This window comes from Emiliania huxleyi, assembly GCF_000372725.1.
Source record: "Emiliania huxleyi CCMP1516 unplaced genomic scaffold EMIHUscaffold_113, whole genome shotgun sequence".
NCBI lineage: Eukaryota > Haptophyta > Isochrysidales > Noelaerhabdaceae > Emiliania > Emiliania huxleyi.
The window spans coordinates 64,190-91,995 of NW_005201613.1; the positions used below are offsets into that span (position 1 = coordinate 64,190).

The 27,806-nt window shown below is 65.3% G+C and overlaps 8 protein-coding genes across 8 annotated transcripts; 4 read left to right on the top strand and 4 right to left on the bottom strand.

Moving 5' to 3' along the window:
• Positions 1 to 5,205, top strand: EMIHUDRAFT_466723 (hypothetical protein). Its single transcript, XM_005791362.1, has 19 exons — positions 1 to 18; positions 700 to 1,091; positions 1,192 to 1,485; positions 1,629 to 1,793; positions 1,872 to 2,044; positions 2,109 to 2,151; positions 2,242 to 2,436; positions 2,515 to 2,597; positions 2,709 to 2,768; positions 2,836 to 2,971; positions 3,041 to 3,191; positions 3,286 to 3,329; positions 3,408 to 3,523; positions 3,645 to 3,700; positions 3,868 to 3,902; positions 3,960 to 4,073; positions 4,154 to 4,228; positions 4,284 to 4,369; positions 4,453 to 5,205. Exons 2-19 carry the CDS (start codon positions 747 to 749, stop codon positions 4,700 to 4,702), a joined length of 2,421 nt encoding a protein of 806 aa, XP_005791419.1. The 5' UTR covers positions 1 to 18; positions 700 to 746; the 3' UTR covers positions 4,703 to 5,205.
• A 716-nt stretch (positions 5,206 to 5,921) lies between these two features.
• Positions 5,922 to 8,455, top strand: EMIHUDRAFT_454500 (hypothetical protein; the record flags this gene model as incomplete). Its single annotated transcript, XM_005791363.1, has 4 exons — positions 5,922 to 6,174; positions 6,395 to 6,498; positions 6,570 to 6,947; positions 8,357 to 8,455. 3 exons carry the CDS (start codon positions 5,922 to 5,924, stop codon positions 6,693 to 6,695), a joined length of 483 nt encoding a protein of 160 aa, XP_005791420.1. The 3' UTR covers positions 6,696 to 6,947; positions 8,357 to 8,455.
• Positions 8,456 to 9,677: 1,222 nt separating this feature from the next.
• On the bottom strand, positions 9,678 to 10,199 carry EMIHUDRAFT_223832 (hypothetical protein; the record flags this gene model as incomplete). Its single annotated transcript, XM_005791364.1, has 1 exon — positions 9,678 to 10,199. One exon carries the CDS (start codon positions 10,197 to 10,199, stop codon positions 9,678 to 9,680), a length of 522 nt encoding a protein of 173 aa, XP_005791421.1.
• A 545-nt stretch (positions 10,200 to 10,744) lies between these two features.
• Positions 10,745 to 13,775, top strand: EMIHUDRAFT_109028 (hypothetical protein; the record flags this gene model as incomplete). The annotated part of the gene is made up of 5 exons (XM_005791365.1): positions 10,745 to 11,464; positions 11,687 to 11,757; positions 11,892 to 12,079; positions 12,175 to 13,319; positions 13,443 to 13,775. The coding sequence occupies 5 exons, from the start codon at positions 10,745 to 10,747 to the stop codon at positions 13,773 to 13,775; spliced, it is 2,457 nt and encodes an 818-aa protein (XP_005791422.1).
• A 3,325-nt stretch (positions 13,776 to 17,100) lies between these two features.
• EMIHUDRAFT_466724 (hypothetical protein) lies at positions 17,101 to 18,422 on the bottom strand (the record flags this gene model as incomplete). The annotated part of the gene is made up of 4 exons (XM_005791366.1): positions 17,101 to 17,411; positions 17,563 to 17,703; positions 17,785 to 17,830; positions 17,901 to 18,422. 4 exons carry the CDS (start codon positions 18,420 to 18,422, stop codon positions 17,101 to 17,103), a joined length of 1,020 nt encoding a protein of 339 aa, XP_005791423.1.
• A 3,683-nt stretch (positions 18,423 to 22,105) lies between these two features.
• Positions 22,106 to 22,584, top strand: EMIHUDRAFT_109030 (hypothetical protein; the record flags this gene model as incomplete). Its single annotated transcript, XM_005791367.1, has 2 exons — positions 22,106 to 22,379; positions 22,427 to 22,584. The coding sequence occupies 2 exons, from the start codon at positions 22,106 to 22,108 to the stop codon at positions 22,582 to 22,584; spliced, it is 432 nt and encodes a 143-aa protein (XP_005791424.1).
• Positions 22,585 to 24,242: 1,658 nt separating this feature from the next.
• Positions 24,243 to 25,475, bottom strand: EMIHUDRAFT_223837 (hypothetical protein; the record flags this gene model as incomplete). The annotated part of the gene is made up of 3 exons (XM_005791368.1): positions 24,243 to 24,503; positions 24,578 to 24,871; positions 25,440 to 25,475. 3 exons carry the CDS (start codon positions 25,473 to 25,475, stop codon positions 24,243 to 24,245), a joined length of 591 nt encoding a protein of 196 aa, XP_005791425.1.
• Positions 25,476 to 25,545: 70 nt separating this feature from the next.
• EMIHUDRAFT_454502 (hypothetical protein) lies at positions 25,546 to 27,179 on the bottom strand (the record flags this gene model as incomplete). The annotated part of the gene is made up of 4 exons (XM_005791369.1): positions 26,570 to 27,179; positions 26,457 to 26,498; positions 26,188 to 26,261; positions 25,546 to 25,700 (listed from the first exon to the last, which is right to left on the bottom strand). Exons 1-4 carry the CDS (start codon positions 27,100 to 27,102, stop codon positions 25,546 to 25,548), a joined length of 804 nt encoding a protein of 267 aa, XP_005791426.1. The 5' UTR covers positions 27,103 to 27,179.
• Between the last annotated feature and the right edge of the window lie 627 nt (positions 27,180 to 27,806).

The window sequence follows — 27,806 nt, forward strand, 5'->3', positions numbered from 1 at the left end:
CCAACATTTGCTCTTGAGGTCTTGAGAGTCCCTCGCGCTGGCCCCGCCGCTTCGCACGTCCGATGGCCGTCGCAAGCTGCACGCCTTGATCCCCGCGACGCCTGCTGCTCGCGGAACCCGCAGCGCCCCCACCGCTCCCGCCATACGACGCGCCATCGCTCGCCGCCCGAGTGGCTGCGCCCCCCTAGCTGGCTGCACCCTCCCGCTCGCAGGTGCGCCGTTGCCATCAAGAAGCCGCGAGACGCGTCGCTGCTGCCCATCCGACCCTTGTCCCGCTCGTTCGCCGCCTCGCCCCCCGCCTCCGCCGGCCCTTGCCGCCGCCGCCGCCGCCGCCACTCCACCCTCACTATCACCAGCCCTCCGCCAGCCTCGCCGCCGCCGCCGCGCTGCCTCTCACCGCCGCCGCGCTGCCTCTCACCGCCGTTGCCCTCGCCGCCGCCGCCCTCGCTATCGCGCGACCCTACACCAACCGTGCTCGCTGTCGCCATTTGCACCGCCGCCGCCCTCGCCGCCGCCTCGCCGCCGCCCTCGCCAGCCGCCGCAGCTGTTCTGTACTCAACTTTTGCCTTCAGACTTTGCCACCACCCCCCCCCCCTCAGACCCCGCCCTATCACGTGTCTTGCCATGCTCAACGTATCACCGCCCTGCGGATACGACGGAGAGGCCGCTCACGGCGCCACCCTCCACCCTGCCACGCAGGCCGCCCGAGAGCTCAAAGCCTACATCTTCCAACGACGTTCTTGGCCATGTTCGGCGTCTTTGTGATGCTCGGGCTGGGCGCGATCGCACTCCCGACGGAGGCCACCACCGCGCGAAGCACCATGTTCGGGTCCATCCTCGAACCGGCACCCCCAACAGGCTCCATTCAGTCCTTTTGCCGCTACTGCGGCTCCCGCGAGAGGGAGGACAACTGCACGGACGTCACCTGCCAGCTCACGATGGGCAGGGTCGAAATGCATGTCCCGCTCAAGGAAACGCCCCACCACACGCTCAAGGACAACTCGGGCGTGATCAATGTGACCACCCGCGGCTACAACAAGAACACGCCGATGGGACCGACGATCAAAGTCAGGCCCGGCGACACCCTCAAGGTGACGCCCCCCCCCCCCCCCCCCAAAAAAAAAAAGAGAAAAAAATTTTTTTTTGGCTGCCCGCTGTACTATCAACATCCGGAGTCGCCCGTGTGCGCAGGTCACGCTCATCAACAACCTGGCGGAAGAGGACGACCCGGACGCGCAAATGGCGGGGCTCACAAACTTCCAGCACGACTACCAAGCGACCAACCTGCACACGCACGGCTTGCACATCAGCGGTGAGGACCCGGCGGACAACGTCTTTCGCCGCGTCGCACCGGGCGACAACCACACGTACACGTACGCGATCCCGAAGGACCACATGCCGGGAACCCATTGGTACCACCCGCACTTCCACGGGCCGACGGGCATCCAGGCGGGCGGCGGTGCCGTCGGGATGCTGATCGTCGAGGTGAGCCAGGGGGGGGGGGGGGGGGAGCAAGTAGAGCACAGAGACGGGAGCAAGTAGAGCACGGGACGGTGGGAGGCGCGTATAGTGCACAGAGACGGGAGGCGTGCGTAGTGAACCACCTCCGGGCCCTGGCTGCGCCGCAGGACGTCGTGGGTCAGCACGGGACCCTGCCCAAGTACGTCGAGAGCCTCAAGGAGGAGAAGCATCTCATCATCCTCGGCGTCGACGCAAACAATCAGAAAGGAATCGAACGGGGAGGCCAAACGTCAGTGGGGGGGGAAGGTAGCGGAATGCTGCAGTGCTGCCTGGTGCCGCACCCCCTCCCCCTTCAACCTCCATGTGCCACGCCAGTTGCGCCATGACGTTAGCCCGTTGGCGCTGCGCAGGCATACGGGAACAAAAGCATGAGCAAGGAAGAGTTTGAAAAACGTTGGTTACCGGAGGATAAAGGAGGAGCATGCAGTGCCCCGGCTTCCAACTTCACGGCCGAGAATGAGGAGTTGCTTGAAGAGCGGGGAATGCGGAACCGCGAGGCCCACCTCAACGATCTCGACGACAGGTGCACACACACGACGACAAAGCACTCGGACCTTTCTAGGAGACGATGAACCTTGATGACGTAGGTGCAAGGAGAAGAACAACGGGGCAAGCTGCTCGAACGAGGAGGTTGTTATTGCACCGGGCCGCGGTCTTGTAAAGTAGCGCCCGACGCGGAGTGCCCGAGCGCCCCCCCCCTCCCCCTTCCGGACCCGACAGGTCGCAGAGTTGGTGAAGAAGAACTGCGAGGCCGCCGCAATCTGGCACGTCGACGGCAAACTGCCGGATCACACGGACAAGTCGAACGCAGTGATCGCGGCAGACGAAGCTCTCTTCCTCGTGAACGGCGAGTACGTGCCCACTCTCAAGTTCAAGGCGAACGTCTGGACGCGGCTGCGGATCCTGTTCGCATCGGTGCACTGCGAGAGACCTTCCGTGTTCCGATTCTAGCATAACCCCTGCGTTGACCAGCGCCCGATTTCTGCTGCGCAGATTACAGACCAGATGTACATCGTCTTCCCGGAATTCTGCGAGGCGCAACTCCTCGCAAAGGATGGCGTCTACCTGCACGACGCGTGCGTGCTCTACATTCTGCCAATCGACACAATTAGCACTCGCCCTAACCACGCAAGCCAGAGTGGCGCTGGGTCTGAGATCTAACACTTTTGCTTCCGCCTCTTGCTCAGGCCACGACCGGTCAAGTACGCCTTCCTTGGGCTCGGCAACCGTGCGGATCTCCTCATCAAGTTCGCCGACCGACCGCGCATGTTGGTGCCCTCCCCGCCTCGCTCTCAGCGTCCCAACTTGCCGCAGGTGCACTGAGCCTGACCCGAACAAGTACCCGAATCCGACTCTTCTCGACGGGCTCCTTTACAACCAAAACGACGAGGATGTCAAGCACAACAAGGTCACCAATGTCGTGTGCAATGCCGCCGACGCCATCCCACACGTGCGCTCACGCGATCCCGGGAGACGCGCGGTCCGGTTGTGAGACTGAATCGGAATTTTGATTACTCAGGCGAACAAATCGGACGCCTCGGTGGTCCGAGAGACGCTCCTCGCAAAGGCGCAGGGCAGGATTACGATCCCGCTCATGTACATGGAAATCGTCCAAGGGGTTCCAGCGCCCACGTGCACGCTCCCGAAGTTTACAGTGACCCGCCCGTGCTGTGCGCGCCCCCGCCCTCGCCCCCGCCCGCCCCCGCCCGCCCCCCCCCGCCCCGCCCCGCCCGCAACAAACACCGCTGCCGTGTCCAACTGTAGACCTCGCGAACCTGCAAAACGCCACCAAGCTGATCAACGAAGAGGCGGCTTCCTCCCGTCCTTCCCGAATCGATATAACTCCCGCCCCGTTGACTGCTCCCTCGTGGTCTTCGACGTTGTAGGACCTGACGCAAGACGGCAACCTCGAGCTCCACTTTGGGCCCGGTCCTGACTCTGCCGATGGCAAATTCTTTTCCGATGGCAGCGCATTTTCTCCTTTCACCATCAACAAGAAGCGGTACGACGAGCACGCTCTCTCTCACGAACATCCGATGTTCAGCGAGCAGGCTTTCACCCCCGCACCCATTCGAACCGCCCCAACGACGCACCCGCCACCAACCCCCCCCCCCCCTTTATAGGTTGGAAGCCTCTCTCAGTTCAACATCAAAGGCGTCTTCGATCACGCGTTCCACTGGTGCGCACTGCCAGAAAGACGTTCCTGAGACACGTGTCAGATGACGCGGCCACCCGCTCATGCGCAGGCACGTCATCCCATTCCAGCTCCAGACGGGGTATGACGAGTTCAAGACGATGCGCGAGCATTACAACCTCTCGAACTTCCTCGGTGAGCCGTACTTTCAGGCTGGCGACTGGCACGACACGCTCCAGGCAGCACGGTCAGGGCCCCGTCTCGCCCCCTGATCAAAACCGACCCCTTATTACAATATTGCCAGGTGCCGCCAAATTGGTGCCACAGCAAGGCCTTTCCCGACGAGAAATATAACGAGCATTCCCTGAACAACGACAAGAATAACGCCAACAACCTTACGTTCGTCGTCCGCGCCAATGTGTGCCTCTCTCACCAATACTGGTCGCCTGCCGAGCATACCGTGGCCATGACCTCAGCTTGGTCCGCGCTTGCTTGCAGGTGGACACATTTGTCTCGCGGCAGGTCGTTCACTGCCACGTACTCGACCACGAGGCAGCCACGCCCAGTCTCCAGGTGCTGGGTGAGCCCGCCTGCCGGCGTCTTGAGACTCCCCCCCTCCCCGATCCAGGACTGGGGCATGATGACCATCCTCAATTTCACCGAAAACTCGGACGGCAATTTCACCTTCTGGGGCAACAAGCTCCTCGACCCAACGTGCGAACGGCCACAGCGACACACACGCGCGCGGCGCCACGAGCGATCCACCCGCGGTCTCCCCCTTCTCTCCCCCTTCACAGGTGCTTCCAAAACCAGACCTCCAACAAGGGTGCCACCGTCAAGGCAAAGGACGACGGAACCTTCACGGGGCTTTGCTGCGCCGGAAAGCACGACCGCGCGGGCTGCGGCGGCGGCGAGTGTATCGGCCAGTACTATGAGTCGCTGGGCTACGAGGCGGCCGTGTACGTGCTCGGCGGGGCGACCCGCGACCTGCTCTTCTCCTCCGTCCCCGTGCCGGACCGGGAGCCGGACTACTACGCGTGCGCGTGAGAGTTGGGCCCTTGCGCGGCTGTCTCGAGGGGGCCGATCGATGCGCGGCCCCGTTACCCTCGAGGCCGATCGATAGGCCGACGCGGACCGTGTCGCTAAGTGGTATGGAGCTCCATGTACGACCCCCAGGGTCGACGGCGCAACCGCAAATCGGAGACTGCAACGGGAATGAATCGCTAATCTGACTGTATCCATGACGTGGGAAGCCACGGTCCTGTGCTCATTACCAGGATGGCATGTGCGCGCTCGGCGCGGGCTCGGATGCGTGTTACACGCGTCTGAGAACGCGTTGGCTCGCAATCGGGAAACGCAACGGACGATAGATAGGTAGCGTGACTGTATCCATGACGTGGGAGAGCCACGGTCCTGTGCTCACTACCAGGATGGCATGTGCGCGCTCGGCGCGGGCTCGGATGCGTGTACACGCGTCTGAGAACGCGTTGGCTCGCAATCGGGGTTTTCTTTTGAAACGAGTTTTTTTGTCTTGTTTCTTAAACCATAATAAACGAGACTGGCAGCGCATAGGGGCCATACTGCACAAGCACTCGACATACACGCGACACCCCCCAGCCCCACGTTGCTCCATTGGTTTTATTTAGATGAGTCAGAATACGGATTCATGAGTCACGTAAGACATAGAAAGAAACAACACAAGGGGAGGGATGGGAGGAAGGCACGCCGCCATTTTGAAGGAGAGGAGTGTGGTGCCAACCGAAATTCACCCTTGGGCGTCCCTAGGGAGGGGGGGAAGTAATCTGAAACTGCAACGATGCATGCGTGCAGCACGAACGGCTGCGATTCAGCGGTCGCGCCGCTGAGCGTTCAGGTCGAGCTCGGCGAGCTGAGCAAGATCATCCAGCGGCGCGACAGCTGAATCGCAAGCGTTGAGGAACGCGAGACAGATCGCGTTCCGCGTTTCAGTTTCACCAAAGGTACCACCCTCCCTAACAGTTTGTTTCGCCATCGCAGAGCAGGTCGAGAGAGAGATTTTGCAGGTCGTGAATGAGCTTGCCTGTGGCGGGGGTGGGCGGGTGCACGGAGCTAAGTGCCTCGCCACCCTCGCAGAAGTCGCTTAGGCGGCTCCCGTGGTGTACCTGTGTTAGTGCCAGTGCGCGCCAGTCCCGTGCCCAGTGGGGCGAGGGAGCGACGTTGTAAAATTCTTTTACGGCCAGCGGCAGCAAATTGTCCCTCGTGTCGTCGTAGAATGAAGGCCGACGCCATGAGCAGGCGCTGCTTGGCAGCCAACGCCCTCGCCTTGCTAGCTGTGCCCAACAGAGACGCGTTCGCCGCCGGACTGCGGCCAGCACTGGGGCCTGGCCGATTCAGGGCGACGCGTTTTGAGGGCGAGTACTCCGACCTCCTTCACCCTCTCTGTGATCGAAAAATCGCCGTGGACACCAGCGCCCTCAAGCAGAGCGGCGGTGGCGACTATTTCCTCGCCACCTTCTCCGGCAACGACATCGGCCCACCGGGTGAGGCCCGCCACCCCCCCCCCCCCCCCCCGTCCCGGGGCTACTGTGATAAGCACATGAAGGGGTGCGCCGCGCCCTGCATGAGCCTCAAGCCCTCATCCCGTGATATGTTGTTGTTTGCGAGCACACGCGCCACCCCTCTTGGACGCCTGTGGGAGCGGGTGGCGCTGCCTCTCGCTGTCCTCTCCGTGGCTCGCTGCGAGATATGTTCTCAATATAGGTGTCGGCAATGTCGTCAGGGCCTCCTGCGACGCGGAGAGCGTCTCCCGGTACGGGCTGCGCGATTGGAGCTTCGAGGCGCGCATCTCGCGTGACGGCGAGCAGGCGCGCAAACGAGCAAACAGCGAAGGCAGCACTCGAGATTTATATCATAGAGTCAACGCTGCGTGCCGCAGGTGGATGCCGGCGACGGCGTGCATGTGGGCAGGTGGCACCCGAGGGCTGCTGACGGCGAGGCTTGGGAAGGCATCAGATGGAAAGACGGCAACCGCTGGCTCCTGGAGCAGCAAGCGGCAGAATGACGCCATAGGGCGAGGTCTCCTGGAATGCGTGCAGGCCGTTGTAGCGAGCTACTCTCGAGCGGCATTACTTTCCGCTGATCACATATGTGGGGGCACGTACCACAAACAAGTCGTGCATGCCCGCACAGCGGTGGTTTTGTACAAGAGGGCATGCCGATGCGTGTGTAGAGACTAGAGTCCGTGTGGGTCTGGCACTCAGTGACAGTGTGTGGGCCCCGGTCGCGCCACCCCGCCGCCACGCCCCGCCCCGCGGCTTGGGCCAGGTACCAATTTTGTCGAATTTATTTCAAAATCTGCAGGCGCGGAGCGCCTGCGAAAATTTTGAAGAAATTTGCAGTCGGGCCTGATTTTCATCAAGATCTTTCAAATTTGCGGTGTGGAGTTGGGGGGTGGGTTAGGTTAGGGTTATTAGGGTTAGAGCATAGAGGGTTAGGGTTAGGGTTAGGGTTAGGGTCAGGGTCAGGGTAGTAGTCTGGTTGTGTCTGTATATGCCAGCGTTGCAGGGTTCTGCGCTGGTATCTGGCCCCACAGCGCCGACGACTAAGACTCAGCCCCACACGCTGACCTAGGGTTAGGGTTAGGGTTAGGGTTAGGGTTAGGGTTAGGGTTAGTCTTCTTGTGTTTGTATGCCAGCGTTGCAGAGTTCTGCGCTGGGATCTGGCCCCAGCGCCGACGAGTAAGACTCAGCACCGCACGCTGACCCCACCAAATGCCGCCTCAGGGCGCCAGGCCGCCAGCCACTTCTTACACGCGGCCGGCGCCCTCTCGCGGCAAAAGGGTCGAGCGAGCGGGCAGAGTCGCGATGTCTGCGCACCCGCGTGCCGATGGGCGGCACACGCAACGAGGCCCTGTCGCGCCGCCAGTAGCGTTCTCCGCACTCCCCACGCCACCAATTGCCGCCTCGGCGCCCTCTCGCGGCAAAAGGGTCGAGCGAGCGGGCAGAGTCGCGCGATGTCTGCGCACCCGCGTGCCGATGGGCGGCACACGCAACCGAGAGAGGCCCGGTCACGCCGCCAGTAGCGTTCCGCACTCCCCACGCCACCAATTGCCGCCTCAGGGCGCCAGCCACCTCCTTACACGCGGCCGGCGCCCTCTCGCGGCAAAAGGGTCGAGCGAGCGGGCAGAGTCGCGATGTCTGCGCACCCGCGTGCCGATGGGCGGCACACGCAACCGAGAGAGGCCCTGTCACGCCGCCAGTAGCGTTCTCCGCACTCCCCACGCCACCAATTGCCGCCTCAGGGCGCCAGCCACCTCCTTACACGCGGCCGGCGCCCTCTCGCGGCAAAAGGGTCGAGCGAGCGGGCAGAGTCGCGCGATGTCTGCGCACCCGCGTGCCGATGGGCGGCACACGCAACCGAGAGAGGCCCTGTCACGCCGCCAGTAGCGTTCCGCACTCCCCACGCCACCAATTGCCGCCTCAGGGCGCCAGCCACCTCTTACACGCGGCCGGCGCCCTCTCGCGGCAAAAGGGTCGAGCGAGCGGGCAGAGTCGCGATGTCCCTGCGCACCTGGGTGTTCGCCGCCTATATGCTCTATCCTGTGCCAAGACGGACACATTTTGACAATCAAAATCTACCTCAAAATTTGCGGCCGCCCCTCGAAATTTGCTGATCAAAATTTGCGGTGGCCCGGATCGAAACCTGTACTTTGGCCAACCCGCGGCCCGCGCCTGCGCCCCATCGATCGACACGGCACACGCGACACACGCAATACATGTACGTTTTCGATTTCGTCGTGTTTAAATTGTTGGGCAACATTTATGTTGGGAATGTTTTGCACGCCTCGCGGCCCTAGAGGGGCTAGAGGGGCTACGGCGTACGGGGTGTGGAGGGTGAGTTGACCAGGGGTTGTGCGCTGGGCCCTCCTGCTCGGCTCCAGCGAGTAGACAAGTGTTACCATCTCAACAGAGGAGAAGGATCTGACCTCGGGGCCGATGTGACCAAGCGCTGGTAGCGTGGTTTTACCTCACACCCATGGGTCTCACAGTCCGTGCCGGCAGTCCCAGTCGCCGAGCAGTGTCGCTCACACACAAGCCGCGCAGCACAAGTGACTGGGGGGCAGTGAGGGCGAGCCCATCGCTGTCACAGCTGTGGCAGCCGCACAGTAGGCTGTGCCATCTGTGCAGAGCGTGTGAGCAGCAGAGTGAGCTGCACTGTCTCTCCAGACTCCAGGCTTCAGGCGCAAAGAGATGCATGCCGCCGAAGGCGCTGTCGAGGTTCGCCGAGCGCGGCGCACAGGTTGAGGGACACCGTCACCGACGAGTGCGTTGGAGTATTCACTCCGGACAAAGACGGCCGCACGCACACCCCCCTCACCCGACCGACGAGCTTAGGACTTAGCGGCGGGAGGCGCGGGAGCACAGTGCACACCTCTACTAGAGCCGCTCTACACCCCTGTCACGGGAACCTCTACACCCCTGTGCGCTATATATGCCCCGAATAAAACACACAAAACGGCTTCTAGGTGCGCTCGTGCGCTCTCTCCTCCTGGGCTAAACCAGTGTGGAGTTCCAGTGCACAGAGGCGCGGGGTGCCCTTGCGTCGTCCAGCTCCTCCTCCGCCGCGCCGGCCGCGCCTCACAGTTCGGCCCTGAGCGTGCCTCCCTCTCCCTCGGCGCGGAGGCTTGCCGCGTTGTCGAGGTGCCCGCGTATGGCGCTCGAGAAGCTACGGTTGCGAAAACACTAGAGTGAGAGGGTGGTAGCCTCGACGCCGTCCCCGCGCCGCCACGGCGCCTGTCGCGCCCCCCCGCCACTGCGTCACGCGCGGTTCTGCCGTCGGCGTCGGTCCTGCTCGGGTCGGCGCCCGCCCTCAGAAGAGAGAGCACCACCTTTGCCTGGCCCGCTCGCGCCGCGAGGTGTAGCGGCGTCGCCCCCGCGCCGTCGGCGGCGTTCAAGTCAGCGCCGGCCTTTCGGGAGCGAAGCGGCGCAGAGCGCGCGGTGAGAAGGGAGGAGTGGGAGAATGGAGCCGAGAAGCCGGCGAGGCGTCAGGGGAGAGTGGCGCACGCCTTGATCAGCAGCTCGACGAGCGCGGGATGCCCGCGCTCGGCGGCCACATGCAAAGGCGTCAGTCCCCTTGCGCCGAGCCCCCTGGCGTTGATGTCGACGCCATCGCGGCCAATCAGGAGCTTGGCTATGCCGCTCGCACGCGAGTTGGAGATGTCTCCACGGGCCTGGTCGCCAGCGCAACGCCTCGCAACCACGTGCAGAGGCGTCTCGTCCGCGCCGTCTCTTGCGCCGGCGTCCGCGCCCGCGTCGAGCAGCGCGGTGACCGTCGTCAGGTCCTGCCGCGCGCGACCACAGATCGCGAGGTGCAGTGGGACATTCCCCTTCTTGTTGCGCTTGTTCAGGTCGGGGCGCACCCACGCGTCCTCGTATTCGTTAAACTTGCCACGGATCGCGACGCGGAGCGGCTCGACCTGGCCCTCTTCGGCTGCCTTGTGCAGGCCGACCCGAGCAGTCTCGGCGATCGGCAGCAGTCCGAGAAGCAGGCGCGGGAAGAAGCGCATATGTACACTTTTGCGTGGAATGAGCGACCTGGTAATAGGAATACGCAGCAGCCGCGCCGTGAGGTGGCAGGGGCGATGGCAGAGGCAAGTACTGTCCACTATGAAAGTGTGAACCTCTCACAGGCCAGCGCACAGCGCCATAGGACGTATTTTCTTCTCAATAACAAGGCTGTGAACAGGTTGGAGCAGCAGCTCGCCTGTTGATAGGTCCAGGTGATAGCCCTGGATGGGCAATGCATACGCCTAGTTGGGCCTCAGATCGCCCGACCGCGTCCCGGTGCTCTGTGGTCGGATTTGAGATTTTGTGACGCCGCCGCACCGCGCCGCGGCCGGGGGCCCTCCGGAGGCCGAGGATGGCCGTGACGGACCGGGACGAGCTCTGGGAGGTTCAGTGTCAGTCGAGTGAGTGAGGCACACACACACACACACACACACACACACACACACACACACACACAGTGTCAGTCTACGCTATACTGGAAAAGAAAAGCGGCTTGTCTCGCCCGCCCTCTGTGTCCGGCTTTTGGCGCACGGTGCGCACGGGTATGCGCCCCTATTCGCTCGGCCGCAAGCAAAAGCCAGCCAAGCCCACCACCGCATCGCTCGCCGGCGACAGCGCCAGCGACGGCGGCAGCAGATCCGGCACCAGCGCCTCGCCGGCGAGCGTCCGATCCGAGTCGTCGAAGCTCGGAGCAGCAGATCCGCTCGGGGCTGCCCGGAGGCTGGCGAGGCGCACCTTCTCCTTCTCCACGAGACGGAGCGTGCAGGCCAAGCAGCCGGCCGTCCTCGGCGCTGACGACGCGCCGCCCGCGCCGTACGACTCGCTGCAGCCCGTCGGCGGCGGCGAGACGGCCGCCCTCGCACGGCTGCAGCGGTGGCAGCCGCCGTCGCGCTGTTCGGCCGCGTCTCCGGCGGCGCTCGCGGGCGCGGGCCTCCGGGACGCCGACGACGCGGCGCTCGCGCGCCGCCTGCAGGCCGAGGAGGAGGAGCGCCTCGCCGCAGCGATGGCGGCGCCGCCAAAGCCGATGGGCCATCGCGAGAGCCGGAAGTCGCTGGTCAACATCCGGAGGACCGCGTCGTGGCAGCGCGGGCACCGGCAGGCGAGGCGCGCCGCGTCCAAGCCCGCCTCCTCCTTCTGGGAGGGCGCCCTCTATGCCGCCGCCGCCGCTCTACTCGACGGGCGGCGAGGCGGCGGCGCGCTGCCGGCGGCGACCCGAGCCGCCCTCGCCCGCGTGAGCAAGGCGACGGTCGAGGCGGCCGCGGCGGTGCGGGGTTGCGCGGGAGGCGGAAGCGGCGGCCTGCGCGCGCCCCAGCTCCCCTCGGTCGTCTTCACCCACGAGGGCGGCGAGGGCGGGCGCGGCAAGGAGAACCAGGCGCGTTGCGCCCTCCCCGCCCCGTGCCCTCCCCGCCCCGTGCCTTGCCCGTGCGCCCTGCCACCCTGTGAGCGCCCGACGGAGATTGCCCACCTCCCCGCCCGCCGCCCTCAGGACGCGGCCTTTGCGGCGCGCCCGTCGCCGGATCTCGCCATCTTTGGCGTCTTTGACGGCCACGGCCGCCGGTGCGCCCCACCCCCTCGACGTCGCGCCGCCTCGCGGCACACGCCCCTCCTCTCGCCGCCGCACCCTCTCGTAGCCCGCCCGCCTCCGCGTGCGGCGGGTTCGCCCGACCCTTCGCGGAGCCTCTCTGCTGCAGGTTCGGCAAGCTCGCGGGAGAGGTTGCCAGCCGGGTGGTTCGCTCGCGCCTCTGCGCTCTCCACCGCTGGGTGGAGCTCTGCCCCGACGCGGCGCTGCAGTGGGTGTTTACGCACGCGCACGAGGAGATCCGCACCGCCATGCTGGCCGCAGCGCCGGATCTGCTGCATCTGCAGCGAGGCGCGCGCCGTCCCCGCCGCTTGTGCCTCGCCTCCCACCCCTGCAGCCTCCCGTCTCTCGCCCTCCCACCTCCAGCAAACCCGCCCTCCGCCCTCTGTGCCCAGGCCACCGCGCCGACTTCCTCGTCGAGTGGATGACGGACGAGGACGGGGGGGACGCGCGCTGGGACGCGGTCGACGGAGGCACCACCGCCACCGTCGCGCTGCTGCTGCGCGGCACCCTCCTCAAACTCGCCTTCGCCGGCGACTCCTCCGCCGTCGTCCTCGGCCGCGCCGCGCCCCCCCAGCCGGCGCGGCAAGGGAGGGCGAAGCCTGCGCCGCCGTCCGCGCACGGCCCTGCAGGCGGCACCCCGGGCATCAGCGTGCCCGCCGGCTACTCTCGGTCCGGCCTGGCGCTGCCCGCGCCAGCGGAGCCTCTCCCCTCCCCGTCGTCGTCCGACCTCTCCCTTATCTCGCTCGCGACGCCCGAGAGCCGCAGCGGCGAGCCGCTCTCGCCGCCGCCCTCGCCCCCCTCGCGCTCGCCGCCGCCGCCCTCGCCCTCGAAGGCACGCCAGTTTTTCATGAATGCGGAGTCGGCCTCCGCGCCGTCCGCGGCGCCTGCCGCTGCCGCCTCGCGCTACGGCCACCGCACTGGCACCGTCGTCCCCTCCTCCAAGCCCGCCACCGCGCCGCCACCCGGCGGCGGAGCCGCAGCCGCCCTCGCCCGAGCGCGCGCCTATCAGGCGCAGGCGCAAGCCCCGGCGGCCGAGCCGGCAGGCGCCGCGAGTGGGGGGGCGAGGGAGGCGGCGTCCGCGGCGCAGCAGCAGCGACAGCGGGAGGAGGAGGCCGCCGCCGCGGCGGCAGCAGCTCGGGCAGCCGCAGCGGCGGAGGCGGAGAGGGCGGAGGCGGAGAGGGCGGCGGAGGCGGAGAGGGCAACGGCCGCGGTGGCGGCGGTCGCCGCGGCGGCCGGGAAGCCATCGCACGAGCTGTACGCCGAGGAGCATTCGCCGACCAACCTGCAAGAGTACATGCGGGTGCGCTCGACGGCGGGCGGCGAGGCGGTCAGTTTCGTCTACGACTGCCCCGACTACGAGGAGTTCAACATCTTTGGGACCGACGCGAGCGGCGCGGCGTGCGCCGACGCCGCCAACTTGCGGATGGCGGACGAGCACGGAGTGCTGGTCAAGAACCCGCGGGACGACCGTTTCACGCTGCTGCTGGTGCCCGAAGGGCGGTACGAGCTGACGCACCAGCCCGGCAGTTTTGCCGAGGTGGAGGAGCAGGCGCCGGCGACGGGAGCGAGATGGGAGAGGGAGGGGGGGGGGGGGAGGGGAGAGACTCCACCCGCACACGGGCGAGGGTGACTTGGCGGGACCGTGCCTCCTCGCCCGCAGGCACTGACGATGACGCGCTCGCTCGGCGACTTTTACGCGCACGAGTACGGCGTCACCGCCGCGCCAGAGGTGCGCACGATCCCGCTGGCGCAGGTGCGGCTGTCGCACCCCGCCCTGCTGCTCGCCTCGGATGGCGTGTGGGACATCTGGGACTACGACGAGGTGGCGGCGCAGCTGGTGCCGGCGACCGGTTTGGGGTCGCTCGACGCGATGCGCGAGCGCGCGGCCCGCTTCTGCGAGGCGACGCGCGCCACCGGCTTCAAGTACTTTGGGGAGCGGGCCGACAACTTGACGGGCGTCCTCGTCAACTTGAGCGAGGTGTGTGGACGCTGAAGGGAGGAGGGGTGGGCGCGGCGGAGGCGAGGTGGGCGTGCCTAGCCTCCCCACGCGTCGGAGTTCTCTCAAATCAGGCCCCACGTGGCGACGCCGATCGGCGGGGGGATATGTGCATGTGGCGCGATAGAGTCTCCGTGGACGCCGTGAGTCGCTAGGTGAGTCGGCGTCTCTGATCGAGAGGAAAGGCAGTGGGGGGACCCCGCGGCGGTGTATGTCCGAGTGTGTATGTGTCCCGCGCCATCATTCTCGCAGTCGCACAACCGCGCCCGCGCGCGCCGCGCGGGACCGAGCGACGAGCCGACGCGCGAAATAAAAGTAAAAAGGAACAGGTCCCCGCCCCTTGCGATCTTTCTGCAGGGTTCATCTTTGTGGGTGTGTGGTGTCGCCGTGTCGGCGACTACGGGGTGTGGACCGTGAGTTGACCAGGGGTTGTGCGCCTGGCCCTCCTGCTCGGCTCCAGCCAGTAGACAAGTCTTGTCACTAACAGAGTAGAAGGATCTGACCTCGGGGCCGATGTGACCAAGCGCTGGTAGCGTGGTTTTACCTCACACCCATGGTCTCACAGTGTGCCGGCAGTCGCCGAGCAGTGTCGCTCACACAAGCCGCAGCACAAGTGACTGAGGGCCAGTGAGGGCGAGCCCATCGCTGTCACAGCTGTGGTAGCCGCACAGTAGGCTGTGTCAACTGTGCAGAGCGTGTGAGCAGCCGAGGAGCTGCTCTCCAAGCTTCTGACGCAAAGAGCTGCATGCCATCGAAGGCGCTGTCGAGGTTCGCCGAGCGCGGCGCAGGTTGGAGGAAGCCGCCACCGACGAGCGCGTTGGACTTTTCACTCCGGACAAAGACGGGTAGACGCACACGAGCCGCGGTCGTCTACCCGTCATAGTGGCGAGGCGCGGGACCGTCTGTGGCGAAGTGGGTCGCGTCCTCCGATTTCCTCAACTCATGGTCCGCTCCCTCTAGCCGGGGTCGTCCTCCCGATGGGGGACTAGCACTAGCCGTCTTCCACCTGGTCCCTCGGGTCCCTGCTGCTCCTAATCTCTTCGTACATCCTCCTGCTGATCTCCGCAAAGTCCTGCTCCCTCCCTCGTCTCGCCCTGCGCGTCTGCTCCGCCTCACCGTCTTCTGCCCTGCGTCGTCTGGCGACGGGTCCTCCATGGTCGGTCGAGGTCGCCGCCCTCCTCGTGCCTCTTCCCAACGTTCCCTCGGCGGCCGATGCCGTCTGCTCCGGCTCCCCAGTCCCCGGGTCTGCCCTGCTCTCGTCTGCGCTAGTTTCTGTTTCGTCATCACCGGCGTCTCTCCTCTTCCTTCTCCCCTTCTTGTATGCTTTGCACATCGCGTCGATTCCTTTTCGCGTGAGCACCAGCCTGAAGCCCGCCCAGCATCTGAACCGCGCTCCCTAAGTCGAAGGAGCATCATCAGTCTCCCCCCCTTCGCTCTCTGCCCACCGTCTCCGCTCCCTCCCGCTTGTATGAGCCGCCGTCGCGGCCCTCGTTCGTCCCACTGGCTGTTGGCCCGTCCCTGCGTTGCCTGCGGTGCGTTATCCCTCCGTCTGCGACTCCCTCAAGGCCGGCCGAGCCTCTTTCCACCCAGTGAAGAGCTTCCTCAGCCACTCGATGTGTTCCTCTCTCTTCATTATGCGCCGTAGCCTCATCATTGAGCTGGATCCAGGAGGTGAGGGCATAGTCTGAGGGTTAGGTTTCTGGAGCCTCGGGTGCTTTTACGCTTTTGATCGGGTCAGGTGTGAGTGGGACAGAGTGCGACTTTTACCACTTCGGGTCAGGTGTGGGTGGGACAGAGTGCGACTTTTACCACTTTGGTCGTCTCGGAGCGACCAGCCGGTAGCAGTTTTCTTTTTTTCTTCGGCGCTGTGCGCCGGGTGCGGAAGTACTTGAGCACTTGAGCACTTGAGCACTGGATAGGGTCGATTCCGCGTGGTACGGGACCCCTCGATCGTCTCGCCCTCCCTCACTGGTGTGTTCATTGGGGGGGGGGGTCATAACAAAAACACGGTACAGGATCGAGGTGCACGCTGCCGAGGCAGTGTCGTCCCCCCTCTCCATCGTCTCACTGGGAAACGTCGGCGGTGATGGCGGTGTGACTGATCGAGCTACAAGAGGAAGAACTTGGTCAGCAGGATCCGGGGTGGGTCGAGCAGTTCTCACTTCCTCATCACAATGGGTGAGAGCTTCAGTTCTCATGGCCAGCGCCACCACGCGTCCTCCCCTTCACCCCTCGGCTCGTGTGGATTCGAACCACGGCCGGGATGGAAGCTTCCTGCTTCCATCTGATTAGTTTTCCATTTTCCTCCTGTGCAAGAGCGGGGGGGGGAGCTCATCTAGGAAGTACTAGCTATCGTCCCGCAAAAACGGCAGAAGTAATTCCTGCACACTATGCCTAGAAAAATGTGCTGCCGCTCGCCTCGACAGCGCCCACCGGTGTGTGTCCAAACACATGGGTAGCGCTACAAGTTTGTAACACATAAGGGCGCTGCTGAGCACGAGGCTGAGGCGCTGAGCCGCTGAGCCCGGGGCTCTTTGCGGCGGCGGCGATGCGAAAGGTCCAAAAGGATCTGGTGGCGATGAAGGTGGTGGAGCTCAAGGAGGAGCTGGGCGAGCGTGGCGAGGCCCTCTCGGGCAGCAAGGCGTGGCTGCGCCGCCGGCTGCACGGCACGCCTCTATAGTGAGCGAGTATTTGGAGCGAGCGCCGCGGGCGCCGCCGGAGAGTAGAATGTCCAAAAATTTCGCGCGCGCCTGCGGCGCGACTTTTACCATTTTGCCCCGGGCGGGCCCACTTTTGTCGTTTTGCCCCAAATCTGCGCCCGGGGGTGCTTTTCTTTTGACCCAAATCGGCCGGACTTTTAGGATACCCTCAGACTATGGGTGTTCACATGCCGACCGATTCGGAATCGGATAAAAGGATTCGCGGAGGTGGCTACAATATAGAGAGGACTAAAATAGAGCCAGTGCTAGACGAAGAGTACTTCTAGAACGTAGACGAAGGTCGAAGGGAGCGGACCCGCCGGACGGACGCGCGAGAGCGAGAGTCGCCCCGTACACTGTGCGGGGAGAATCCGAGAGGAAAACCAAAACGCGGTGAAACGAGCTGCTGTGAAGGCAGAAGCCAGAACCAGAAGCCTCTCTTCCTCCAAGAAGTTCTAGAAAAAGCTAGTGAGACGGGGAACCAAGCGACACCGATTGCTAGAGGAACATACGTCGGAGCTGGCTCCTCGTGGGCTCCCCCCCCCTCATGTGCATGCAGTTGGCGCTAGTGGGGGGTAGGCTAATCGCGTCTCACAGCGCGTGCGCCTCTGCGGCTGGGGTCGTCACCCCCGCCCCGCCTCTGCCTCCTCCTCGCGGATCATCGAGCAGCGGCCAGCCCTGTAGTACTCGTTGCTCGCCGTGCCAAAGTAGGCGGCGCCGCTGCAGCTCGCGACGCTCGCTCCCCGCTCGCCCGCGCTACTCGAGTAGGCGCCCGCGAGCGCTGCGAGCTCCGAGGCGGGCGATGAGAGTGAGGGCTCGCTCCAGAGGGAGAAGCTCTCGTGGACGCCTGCGAGGCCGCCGATGCCTGCGAGCGTCGAGGTGGAGGCGTCGCGCTCGACCCGCATCCAGAGGTGGGTCCCCTCGGGGAGCACGCCTGCCGGCACGGGGGGTGGGGGGGGGGCGTCCAACACCGTCTCGAGGGAGAGGCGGGCGGGCCGTACGGCCAGGCCGCATCTGGGCCGCATCTGGCTGTATCGCCGCAGGGACCACGCGATCGACTCTCCTGTGGGCGGTGGCGCGCACACCCCACTCTGCGACGCCCTTTGCCATGCCGCGGCCCCACACCGCCCACCGGCCTCCGAGCACGGCTGCCTCGCCCTCGCCTCCCCCGACGGTCCGGAAGGTGCCGCCCGGCCGCAGCACCACGGCGTACGAGAGAGGAGCGCCTGCGGGACGCGTGCCCTGGACGCGTCACGAACGCGCGTCTTGGAAACGGCGGACGTGGATAAGTACGGGGACCGACGCACCTCCTTCCATGTCGATGAGCATTCGCCACCGGCCGACAAATGCGCGCTTGGCAAAGGTGGCCGGTCGTGCCGGCCGCGCGCTCCGCCGCCGCTCGAGCCGCGCCTGGCCCACGCACACGCGTCACGGGCGGAGGGGGAGGAGGAGGGAGCGGGGAGACGAATGGCCGCGGGGAGCACGCCTCAAGGTCCCCGAGGCCATCCGAGCCGATGTCGGCGAGCGCGAGGGTCAGGTCGCACTCGCCGACGTGGCACGGGTCCTCTGCACCCTCGAGGACGGCGCCACCAAGCTGTGTGCACCGCAGGCCCGTGCGCTCGCCGACAGCGAGGATGGTCCAATCTCTCACCCGCAGCGATACGGTCACGCGCTGCTGTGCAGATTCAGTCGGAGCGCTATCAGCCCACCAGACTCCCTCTTCATTCTCATCGAGGCCACGCACTCTCCCGCTGGCGGCGAGCCGCCACGTCAGCGTTCGATCCCCGTCGTCGAGACGAAGCTCAGCTTTCCACACACCCGAGAGAGCCTCCAGCTCCTCCGGCTCGAGGGACCCTTCCGCTGCTGTGAGAGCGATTTGAGAGCGGATTTTAATTGGGACGGAGTGCACAGCAGAGGCGCGCCACACCAGGGAGGCGAGGACCATACGGAGGAGGCACGGCGGCGGCGGGCTTGGGGGGGGAGGCGAGGGCGGAGGTGGCGAGGGCGGAGGGCTCTCGAGTTGTTGGGGGGCGGACTTCCCCCCCCCCCTCACCCCACACCACACACACACTGGGCACGGGACTGACGGGACGGGACGGAGTCTGCTCAGAGGGGTGGTTGACGGGTTGAGGGTTGAGGCCCCCCCTCAACCATCTGGTTGACGGTTGAGACCCCCCGTCAACCCTTTAGTTGGGGGTTGAGGCCTCCGGGGCGTATTCACAGGCTCGCGCGTGATCACAAGATTGGAACAGCCCTGCCGCCAAAAAAATCGCTTCGCCTGCGGCGCGCTCTTGCGGTCCTCGTACCTTGAGCGCAATCCATAAGTAGGAGACGCTCACTGTCGCCATTCAGGCGCCTGATCCTTCAGCAAAGCGATGGCCTACCAGGTACGAGTTGAGATGCGCGCCCGGCAGAAGACGCTTGTGATGCCGCATGCATGCAGTGGAATGCGCACAGAGAACGGACGGCAAGAGAAGGCAAGGGAAGGAAGATAAACGGCTGGTGAAGCTCAGCTCACGGCGTAGTATTGCGGTCACTAACCATTCACGGCAAGAGTCACGGTGAATGCTGCCGCATAAAAGCAACAGAGTCGCGGTTGGCGCGATGGTCTTGTCGCGGTTACATGTATATAACGACTTGACGTTGCACACGGCCATAGACGCAGTATCTGTTTGGCGAGCCTCAAGCAGCGAAAGCAGGCGCGAGAAATTAATGTCAATCCTGAGATCTCAATTTTGGCGCTAGTTTCGTTTTCTGGTACATCATGACGACTTGGGTCTCATGTAGCTCTCGACGGCTCTTCGACGGCTCTTTCTGGTTGGATCAGACAGTGCTATCAGTCAACAACACAATGCCGAGAGCAGGGCGGCCTTCGAGCAGGGCGGCCTTCGAGGCAACTAAGTTCCTGCTGCATTTTTCATCGTACAACTTGATGGCGGGCGGACGTGTCGAGCATGGAAGGCGGCCATTGCTCAAACCTGTTCGAGTTGGCCTCCGGGAACAAGGGTGCGTGGCCGGCGCGGTCTGTTTCACGTGCAATAAGGGCAACGCCATCAAAATCGCGAACATGGGCCGACATGCCTCCGACATTTCTCAGGGCTCGCGGACGGAAGCTCTGCAGACAGCCAGACCGCTATGCGCGGTCGGACCGACTTTTTCAGACTTTGCTATTCTGGATACTGAGGGTATGTGCTGCTAGATCTCACTGAGCTGAGCTCGTATCTGGCTTTGGTAAGCAGTTTTGAGTTCGGTAATGTCTCCGGAGACGGAGGGCCGCGTCCGCGGACGACCATGACGTCGGCCGGGATCCCCCGTGCGGGGGCCTTCGACGCGCCGTTTTTACGATACTTGCTTCAGCTACGTGCGTGAATGGGAGGTGTGATGCAGCATCCAGGCGTTAAAGAAGACGACATGAATGGTTCACAGAGAATGTGTGTTCAGACCTTTGCGCGGGGGGTGTGAACAGCCATTCCGCGTGGTTGAGGGGTTGAAGGGGTCTGTCAACCACTTGGTTGAGGGTTGAGGCCTCTGTCAACCACGTGGTTGACAGTTGAGGCAATCGGCCTCAACCACCGCTCTGAGTAGAACGGAGGGCAGCAGGGCCGCGTGCGGGGCCTGCGCTTGGATGTCCCCGTCGGGCGCGCGGTGTGCCCACTTTCGGTTGACAGGCTTTATGGCGCGGATTTCATGAGCGATGTCTGTCGCATGCGTGCCGCCCCAAGCAATCAGTAACCAGCCTCCGGCGGGGCCCCCCGCTACCATCCAAACCCGAGTACAAAGCGCCTCTCCGAGAGCGCTGCGCAGACGGTCTACTTACTAATCATAGAGGCTCAAGTGCGACAAGTCCACACACATAACATGACATGCGACACGGGTGCCATACACAAAGCATTACTCTCACGACACACGGGCACCGGAGCGGCGGCAGCGGCGGCAGCAGCACGCGCGGGCGGACGGATTCGGACGGGGCGGAGCAGCGACCGCCTGGGCGGCCGCTGCTCTGTCTGCCAGAGCGCGCCGTCTGCGCAGCGCGGTCAGGTGCAGGGAAGCGTGGCGGCGCGGGGAAGCGCGGCGGCGGTGGCGAGCAGGCGAGCGGCCCGCGCGCGGCGAGGCGGACAGGTGATCGGCAGGCGGGTGATGGGCCGGAGAGTGACCGCGCCCAGCGATCGGAGCGAGCCGATCGTCGCTCGGCCGCAGCTGACCTCGAAGGCGTGCGGAGCGCGACTGTCGGTGTCGGGGGGCGGCCGTCATGTGGCGAGGAGGGAGGACGACAAGTGCGCGTCGTACGGGTCGCTCTTCATCGGCCAGTCCAGCGGCACTCAAGTCGAGCATGGGCGACGAAAAGTGGTGGGGCCGGTGGGAGGTAGGACGAGATTCGTTTCGCGCTTTCAAAAGCGGCTTCGCGCCATATCAACTTTGGGTTTGCCACGAAAAGTGTATCCGGCTGGAAAGGGGGCTACTGGGGCGGCCAATTCACACCTCGCGGGACTACTTATGTTTTCGTAAACGTAGTCGTGGCCCCCCGCTACGTCGCACGACTGCGACTGGGTAGCGGGGGGCTAAAATAAAGCCCGAGAGCGATATGCCATGTCCGCCTTGCGTTGTTTCAAATTACGTGTGAGTGTTAGAGTTGTTTGGTATTGCTAAAAATCTCTCTAACATCGAAGGCAAACATCGAAATAGTTAGAGGCTGCGCAGGCCGTCCCGTTTGCTGTTTGAAACGCCTGTTGCGCTGGCCGCTGCGCGCGCGCGCTGGCCGCTGCCGGGGCTCTGTCTCACTCTCACGTGCCGCAATATGTGTCACACACGGCGGCTTCTGCCACCTCTCGATTGGTTCTACTTTCTCCGCACACCTACCGGGGAAGGGGCGCTTGGGAGCGCCGGCGGGGGCGGGGGCGGGGGCGCGCAGCGCGGCTGCGCGGCGCGCGCAACAGAGGGTAGGGTGGGGAAGACGGCGAGGAGGGGGCGGCGGCGGCGGCGGCGGCGGCAGCGCGCGCGCGGCGCGCGCGACGGGGGGGCGGAGCAGCGACCGCTGGCGCGGCCGCTGCTCCGTCTGTGCCAGGGACGCGCGCTCTGCGCCGCTGCACAGAGCGCGCGTCAGGCAAAGGAGGGCATGCGTGGCGGCGCGGGACGCGCGGCGGCGGCGGCGAGCACGCTCCGTGAGCGGTGAGGCGGCCGGGCGAGGGCGCGGCGGGTGACGGTTCAAGGGAGCAGCCCACACCCGGCGTCGCTTTTTGAGCGACGCCTGTGGTACGCCTGCGCAGGGGCCGCAGGGCGGTCAGTTGTGGGGCGAGGCGGTGCCGGCCGCGGGCCGGGTGCAAGGCGCCGGCCTCGGCGCCGCCTCGGCGCGCCGCACGGGCGCGGCGAGCCTCTGAGCGGGAGCCGAAGGTTTGCCGTGGTGGGAGGGAGGGAGGGAGGTGGGGGTGATTTTTCTTTGCCGCAGAGGCCGTCCCTAGCTGTGAACAGCAAAACGGGACAGTATAAATACACGTTGGAGCAAACACAACGATGTCGCTCCGACGCGTCGCTTTCAGCCTCGGCGCCACGGCCGCGGCCGCCGGTCTAGCTGGCTGCTCAAGCCAGCGGCTGCTGTGGCCGCAGCAGCGGGCGACCTGCGCGCGCGCTGCCATGAGCGACACAGCAGTCCACCGCCCCGAGTGGCGGCGCTTTGCAGTCGAGATGGGAACCGGCACGAGCCTGCGGCGGCAGGATCACACGGCAGCGGCCGTGCGTGCGCTGGAAGACGCCCTGTGGCGCGTCTCCATGACGGCCTACCGCGCGCTCGACAAGCGCCCGGAGGAGATGAAAATCGAGGTTGTGGTCGGCGTGCCGAAGCCGGCGGCGGTGGACGAGTCGGCGGTCCTCGCCGTGCTGCCGTACGGCGCGGCGCGCCCTGTCGCCTGTCGGAGAGGCCTTTCCTCACGCGCCGCGCCGCTGTCGCCGCTGCAGGCGAGCGCTCCATCAGGGTCGTCGAGGGCGGCCTCGCCATCCCGGGAGGGTGCGGGGCGGATGCACAGGGCGACATCATCATGGCCAACGCGGCCGCAATCGTGTACCTTGACGTGGGCGACTACCTGGCGCTGAAACGGTCGGCAAGTATGGACTAACACGCGGCTCTTGCTGATCCGATGAGCAACACTGATTACTTGGCCGCTGGTGTATATGTCGCTCTTCGGAGCACGGGGAGGAAACGGCGAAGGCCAGTAGCTCTCACTGTCGGGACTTGCCCCAAGGGGGGGCAACACCCTACAGAAGTTACATACAGAGGCGGAAGGCAGTTGGAGCCCTTGCACGTCGAAGGCGAGCCGCTGGGACTTCTCCGGCCAGAACAACGGGCGAGAGGAGGTGGCGGTGGTGAGGTGTGCGCACCGGCCGCGGCGAAGACTCGGTGTACGTCGCGATCCAGCACATGAAGAACCACGTCTGGCGCGAGGTCTGGCCCGCGATGCCGGCGGCTAGTAGGGCCCCGCGCAGGCCTCTGCGCCGCACGAGCCACGACCACGAGGGGCGCAGCCCGCAGCCCTCCATGCTCCAACTCTATTCGCCGCGGAGGGAGCGAGTCTCTTGGCCGCTGGCTCCGGCTCAGGTCAGAGGGCCCAGCGACTCGTCGGTTGGGTGTAAACGGGCATCCCCGAGTGGCTTCAAACCAAACAGGGTGTGAATAGAGCTGTCTTGATGGTGCTGAGGACGAAGCCACCTCAAACTTTGATGAAGCCGCGAGTTTTTATAGTTTTCATTAGCTGTGAATAGTTATTGCGCCCGCCGCAGCCCGCCCTATTCCACTGGGCACGCGCCACGGGCCACGAGAGCCCTGGAAGAGCCCAGCTGGCATGTTCTATCGCCCGGGTGGCGGGCTGTCTGCATACAGACGTCTCGTCGCCATGGCTGACGCACGACTGGTCCGACGTGCGGTGGGAGTTTGACCTCAGACAGGCCGTCGGTGTCGGCGGGCTGACGGCGGCCGCCGGAATCGCGATTCGCTCTGCCAGCTGCCAGCAGCCTCGTGTCGCGGCTCTCACAGGTGCAGCTGCCAGCAGCCTCATGTCGCGGCTCTCAGCGGTGGTGATTGGTCTTTGCGCCGTCGCTCGACGGCGTCACCACCCATCCGATCTGCGCAGCTCCTGCAGCTCCTGCAGCTCCTGCAGCTCCTGCTGTCAGTCTTCTACTCTCACTCGCCGCGCGCGGATTGTGCGCCGCACCAGCAGGACACATGCTCATGCAAACAGTGCGAGAACTTGGTTGCGCCGCTTAGTGGCGGCGCTGCTTTAGAGGAAGCGGCAGCGTGGGAAGCACAGCAGATGGAGGCGGCGCGGCATGCCAAGGAGCTGCAATCGCAGTACTGGGGGCGGCAGCGCCAGCAACGAGCAAGGAGAGACGGGCAGAGGTTGAGCGGCTGAGTGCAGCAAGGGCCAAGGGCAAGAAAAAGGAATGTGGGCGTGGGCGATACGGGCGCCGCTAGGGCTCCGGCTCAGGTCGTGGGGCATAGCTCGGGTGTAAACGGGGTCTGGGGAGGAAGCCCCAGCGGCCCGCCGCAGGCGCCGCCGGAGGCTGGCCCGCCGCAGGCGCCGCCGGAGGCTGGCCCGCCGCAGGCGCCGATTTTTTGGCGTTTTTTCTCAAAATTGAGGGATTTCTCATCTAAATTCTCATCCAAAATCGAGCTCGCTACGAGCTCTCTAACTGCACAGCATCTCCTCGTGTTGAGCCTAGCGGCGCCCGTATCGCCCACGCCCACATTCCTTTTTCTTGCCCTTGGCCCTTGCTGCACTCAGCCGCTCAACCTCTGCCCGTCTCTCCTTGCTCGTTGCTGGCGCTGCCGCCCCCAGTACTGCGATTGCAGCTCCTTGGCATGCCGCGCCGCCTCCATCTGCTGTGCTTCCCACGCTGCCGCTTCCTCTAAAGCAGCGCCGCCACTAAGCGGCGCAACCAAGTTCTCGCACTGTTTGCATGAGCATGTGTCCTGCTGGTGCGGCGCACAATCCGCGCGCGGCGAGTGAGAGTAGAAGACTGACAGCAGGAGCTGCAGGAGCTGCAGGAGCTGCAGGAGCTGCGCAGATCGGATGGGTGGTGACGCCGTCGAGCGACGGCGCAAAGACCAATCACCACCGCTGAGAGCCGCGACATGAGGCTGCTGGCAGCTGCACCTGTGAGAGCCGCGACACGAGGCTGCTGGCAGCTGGCAGAGCGAATCGCGATTCCGGCGGCCGCCGTCAGCCCGCCGACACCGACGGCCTGTCTGAGGTCAAACTCCCACCGCACGTCGGACCAGTCGTGCGTCAGCCATGGCGACGAGACGTCTGTATGCAGACAGCCCGCCACCCGGGCGATAGAACATGCCAGCTGGGCTCTTCCAGGGCTCTCGTGGCCCGTGGCGCGTGCCCAGTGGAATAGGGCGGGCTGCGGCGGGCGCAATAACTATTCACAGCTAATGAAAACTATAAAAACTCGCGGCTTCATCAAAGTTTGAGGTGGCTTCGTCCTCAGCACCATCAAGACAGCTCTATTCACACCCTGTTTGGTTTGAAGCCACTCGGGGATGCCCGTTTACACCCAACCGACGAGTCGCTGGGCCCTCTGACCTGAGCCGGAGCCCTAGGCTCAACACGAGGAGATGCTGTGCAGTTAGAGAGCTCGTAGCGAGCTCGATTTTGGATGAGAATTTAGATGAGAAATCCCTCAATTTTGAGAAAAAACGCCAAAAAATCGGCGCCTGCGGCGGGCCAGCCTCCGGCGGCGCCTGCGGCGGGCCAGCCTCCGGCGGCGCCTGCGGCGGGCCGCTGGGGCTTCCTCCCCAGACCCCGTTTACACCCGAGCTATGCCCCACGACCTGAGCCGGAGCCGCTCTTTCGTCTTTGTCGGGTTGTGACTACTGACTTGTGACGTGTGACGAGGGGTGAGAGAGAAAAACTCTCGAGGCGCTGACAGTGACACACCGCGCGCCCCACGGGGGGCGTCCCACAGTCACCCACAGATCTGAGCCTTCCACGAGCGCCCCAAACATGAAACAAGCGGCACGGGTGCGCGCAGCACAGATGGCACCTGCCCACCGCCGCATCCACCAACCAGAAGAATCACAGCGCGGTGGCGTTAGTGGCGGAGGGGCCGGGCCGAGGCAGCGCGGGCATCGCCGCAAAGATGGCCGACGAGCACGCGATGGCAACCAGCGCCACCACCCCTCCCGCCGCGTCGAAGGCCAGCTTCGCCCCGCCGCTGGCACGCGCCTCTCCTCCCCGAGAGGTGTCCTCCTCGACGGCGGCGGCGGAAGGGGCGGCCGCGGCCGCCGCGGCATCCACAGCCGCAGCCTCGGGCGCCAGTGCGGCCTCCGCGTCGTCGGCCGCCCGCACGCACCCCGCGCCTTGCTCGGGCGCAGTGTCTGCAGGGCCGCCGGTCAGCAAGTGCGCCCTCAGCCGCGGCTTCTCGAGCGCGCGCTCGGGCGGCGGCGCGCGCCTGCCACGCACGTGCCATGGGCGTGGACGCGTCGCGGGCGTGTCGCGGGCGTGTCGTGGGCGTGTGATGCACGTGCCGTGGCCGCCACGCCGTTGACGTGTCATGGACGTGTCATGGGGAGAGCGGGCTGGTGGCGGCGGCGGCGGCGCGCCGCAGTGCGTGGACGAGGAGCTCGGCGACGAGCACCGACGAGAGCCAGTAAGTCCACGCCTGTGCTGGGGGGCGGGGGAGTGAGTGGGAGGCGCGGGCGCACTGCACTGCCCGACCATCCTCCGTGAGCTCGTGCCGACGCGCTGACATTGGATGCGGCGAGTGCTCGAGCGGCGTGGGCCGTGGCGGCCTCCAACCCGAAGCCGGGAGAACACGCGCGAGAGGGGAGAGTGAGTGTGGCCTTCATGCGCAGCCTTCACCCCCCTGGGCCGCAGCTGTGAGAGGTGGGATCGAGCGCGCGGGGTTTGGTGCTTCCGCATCTAGGCTCCGCGCGTGCAGCATGTCGAAGGGCCGGAAGTAGTCGGCGCAGGTGTCGCCGTCGCACGTGCCGCCCGGGTACTCTCGCGCCTCGCGCGGCGGGCGGTACCTGCTCACAGCTCAAAGCGCCGTGAAGAGAGGCCGTCCGTGCAGGCACGTGCGGCAGCGATTGGCCGGCACCCAAACAGCGCAGTGGCGGCCACGTACCAGTATCTGTAGAGCATCGGCGCCAGGACCTGCGAGTAGGAGCGGATCGCCCACGCGCGGTGCGCTGCGTACCGCTGCTGCCGCGCGCGGACCGCGGTCATGGCGGCGGCGACGCCGAACCAGCCTCCCGCGAGGAGGAAGGCGGCGCCCATGTTGTACCCACCGGAGAGCTTGAAGCCCTTGAGCAGGACGAAGAAACATCCGCACAGCGAGGCGCCACAGGCGGAGGCAACGTACAGCCGGCCCGACCAACGGTGGAGTCGCGGCACCCTCCGACGGAGGGCCGGCGAGAATTGACTCGGGCCCAGGAATAGCGCGACGGCGCCGAGGACCATGTGCGCGCCCATCGAGACGCGGCGAGCAGGCGTCGCGCCGAGGCCTGGAAGGACGCCATCGAAGTCGCCCAGGACGAGGTAGTTGAGGACGATGCTGGCGTAGGCCCACGGTATCACGAAAGGCGCCATCGCCAGCGCAGCGACGGCCCATGACCAGGAGAGGAGCCGCATGTAGCCGACTGCCTCCAGCCCGCCACGCGCCGAGTCAGTCTTCTCAGGACTATGGATTGCGCTCGAGGTACGAGGAGCGCAACAGCGCGCCGCAGGCGAAGCGATACACACAAGCAGAAGCAAGACACCCGAGGGCAGAGGGCAGGGCCAGCTCAGCCTCTCAGCTCCAGCCTCTCAGCTCACCACCTCGCCTTCTCTGTCGCTCTCCTGGCCCAGTCCCATCAGTATCAGGCCTGAGGTGTCCCAAACCGCACTTGTCTCGGGTCTTCAAGCTCACACCGGCTCGTAAGACCCTACACACGGCCCTCGCACGCACATACGAGCTCACAGACACCGCCGGCACGCACTCCCACTTCACACACGCTCAAGCACAACCCCACCAAAGCACAGTCCTGCTCAGAGTGGGCAAGGACCGCCACTTGGTGACCCAGGCCGCCCCTGGCTCGCCACTGCACTCGGCTCCTCTGCAGCTGTCTCGGGCTCTCCCACGACAGCACGCCGACGGCAAGCTTTGACGCCCGTCGGATGGACCTGCTGCGGCCACGGCCGATGCACTCGTGCAGCTTGGTGCAGGCCTCAACTCAGATGCCGACCAGCCTGGTCGTGGCGGCCTACGAGCGGCGTTGTGTCCGGTCGACGCTTGAACGAGAGCGTCGAGCAGCGGGTCACCAGTGTGCCGCTCGAGAGCCTCCTGGGCCGGAATC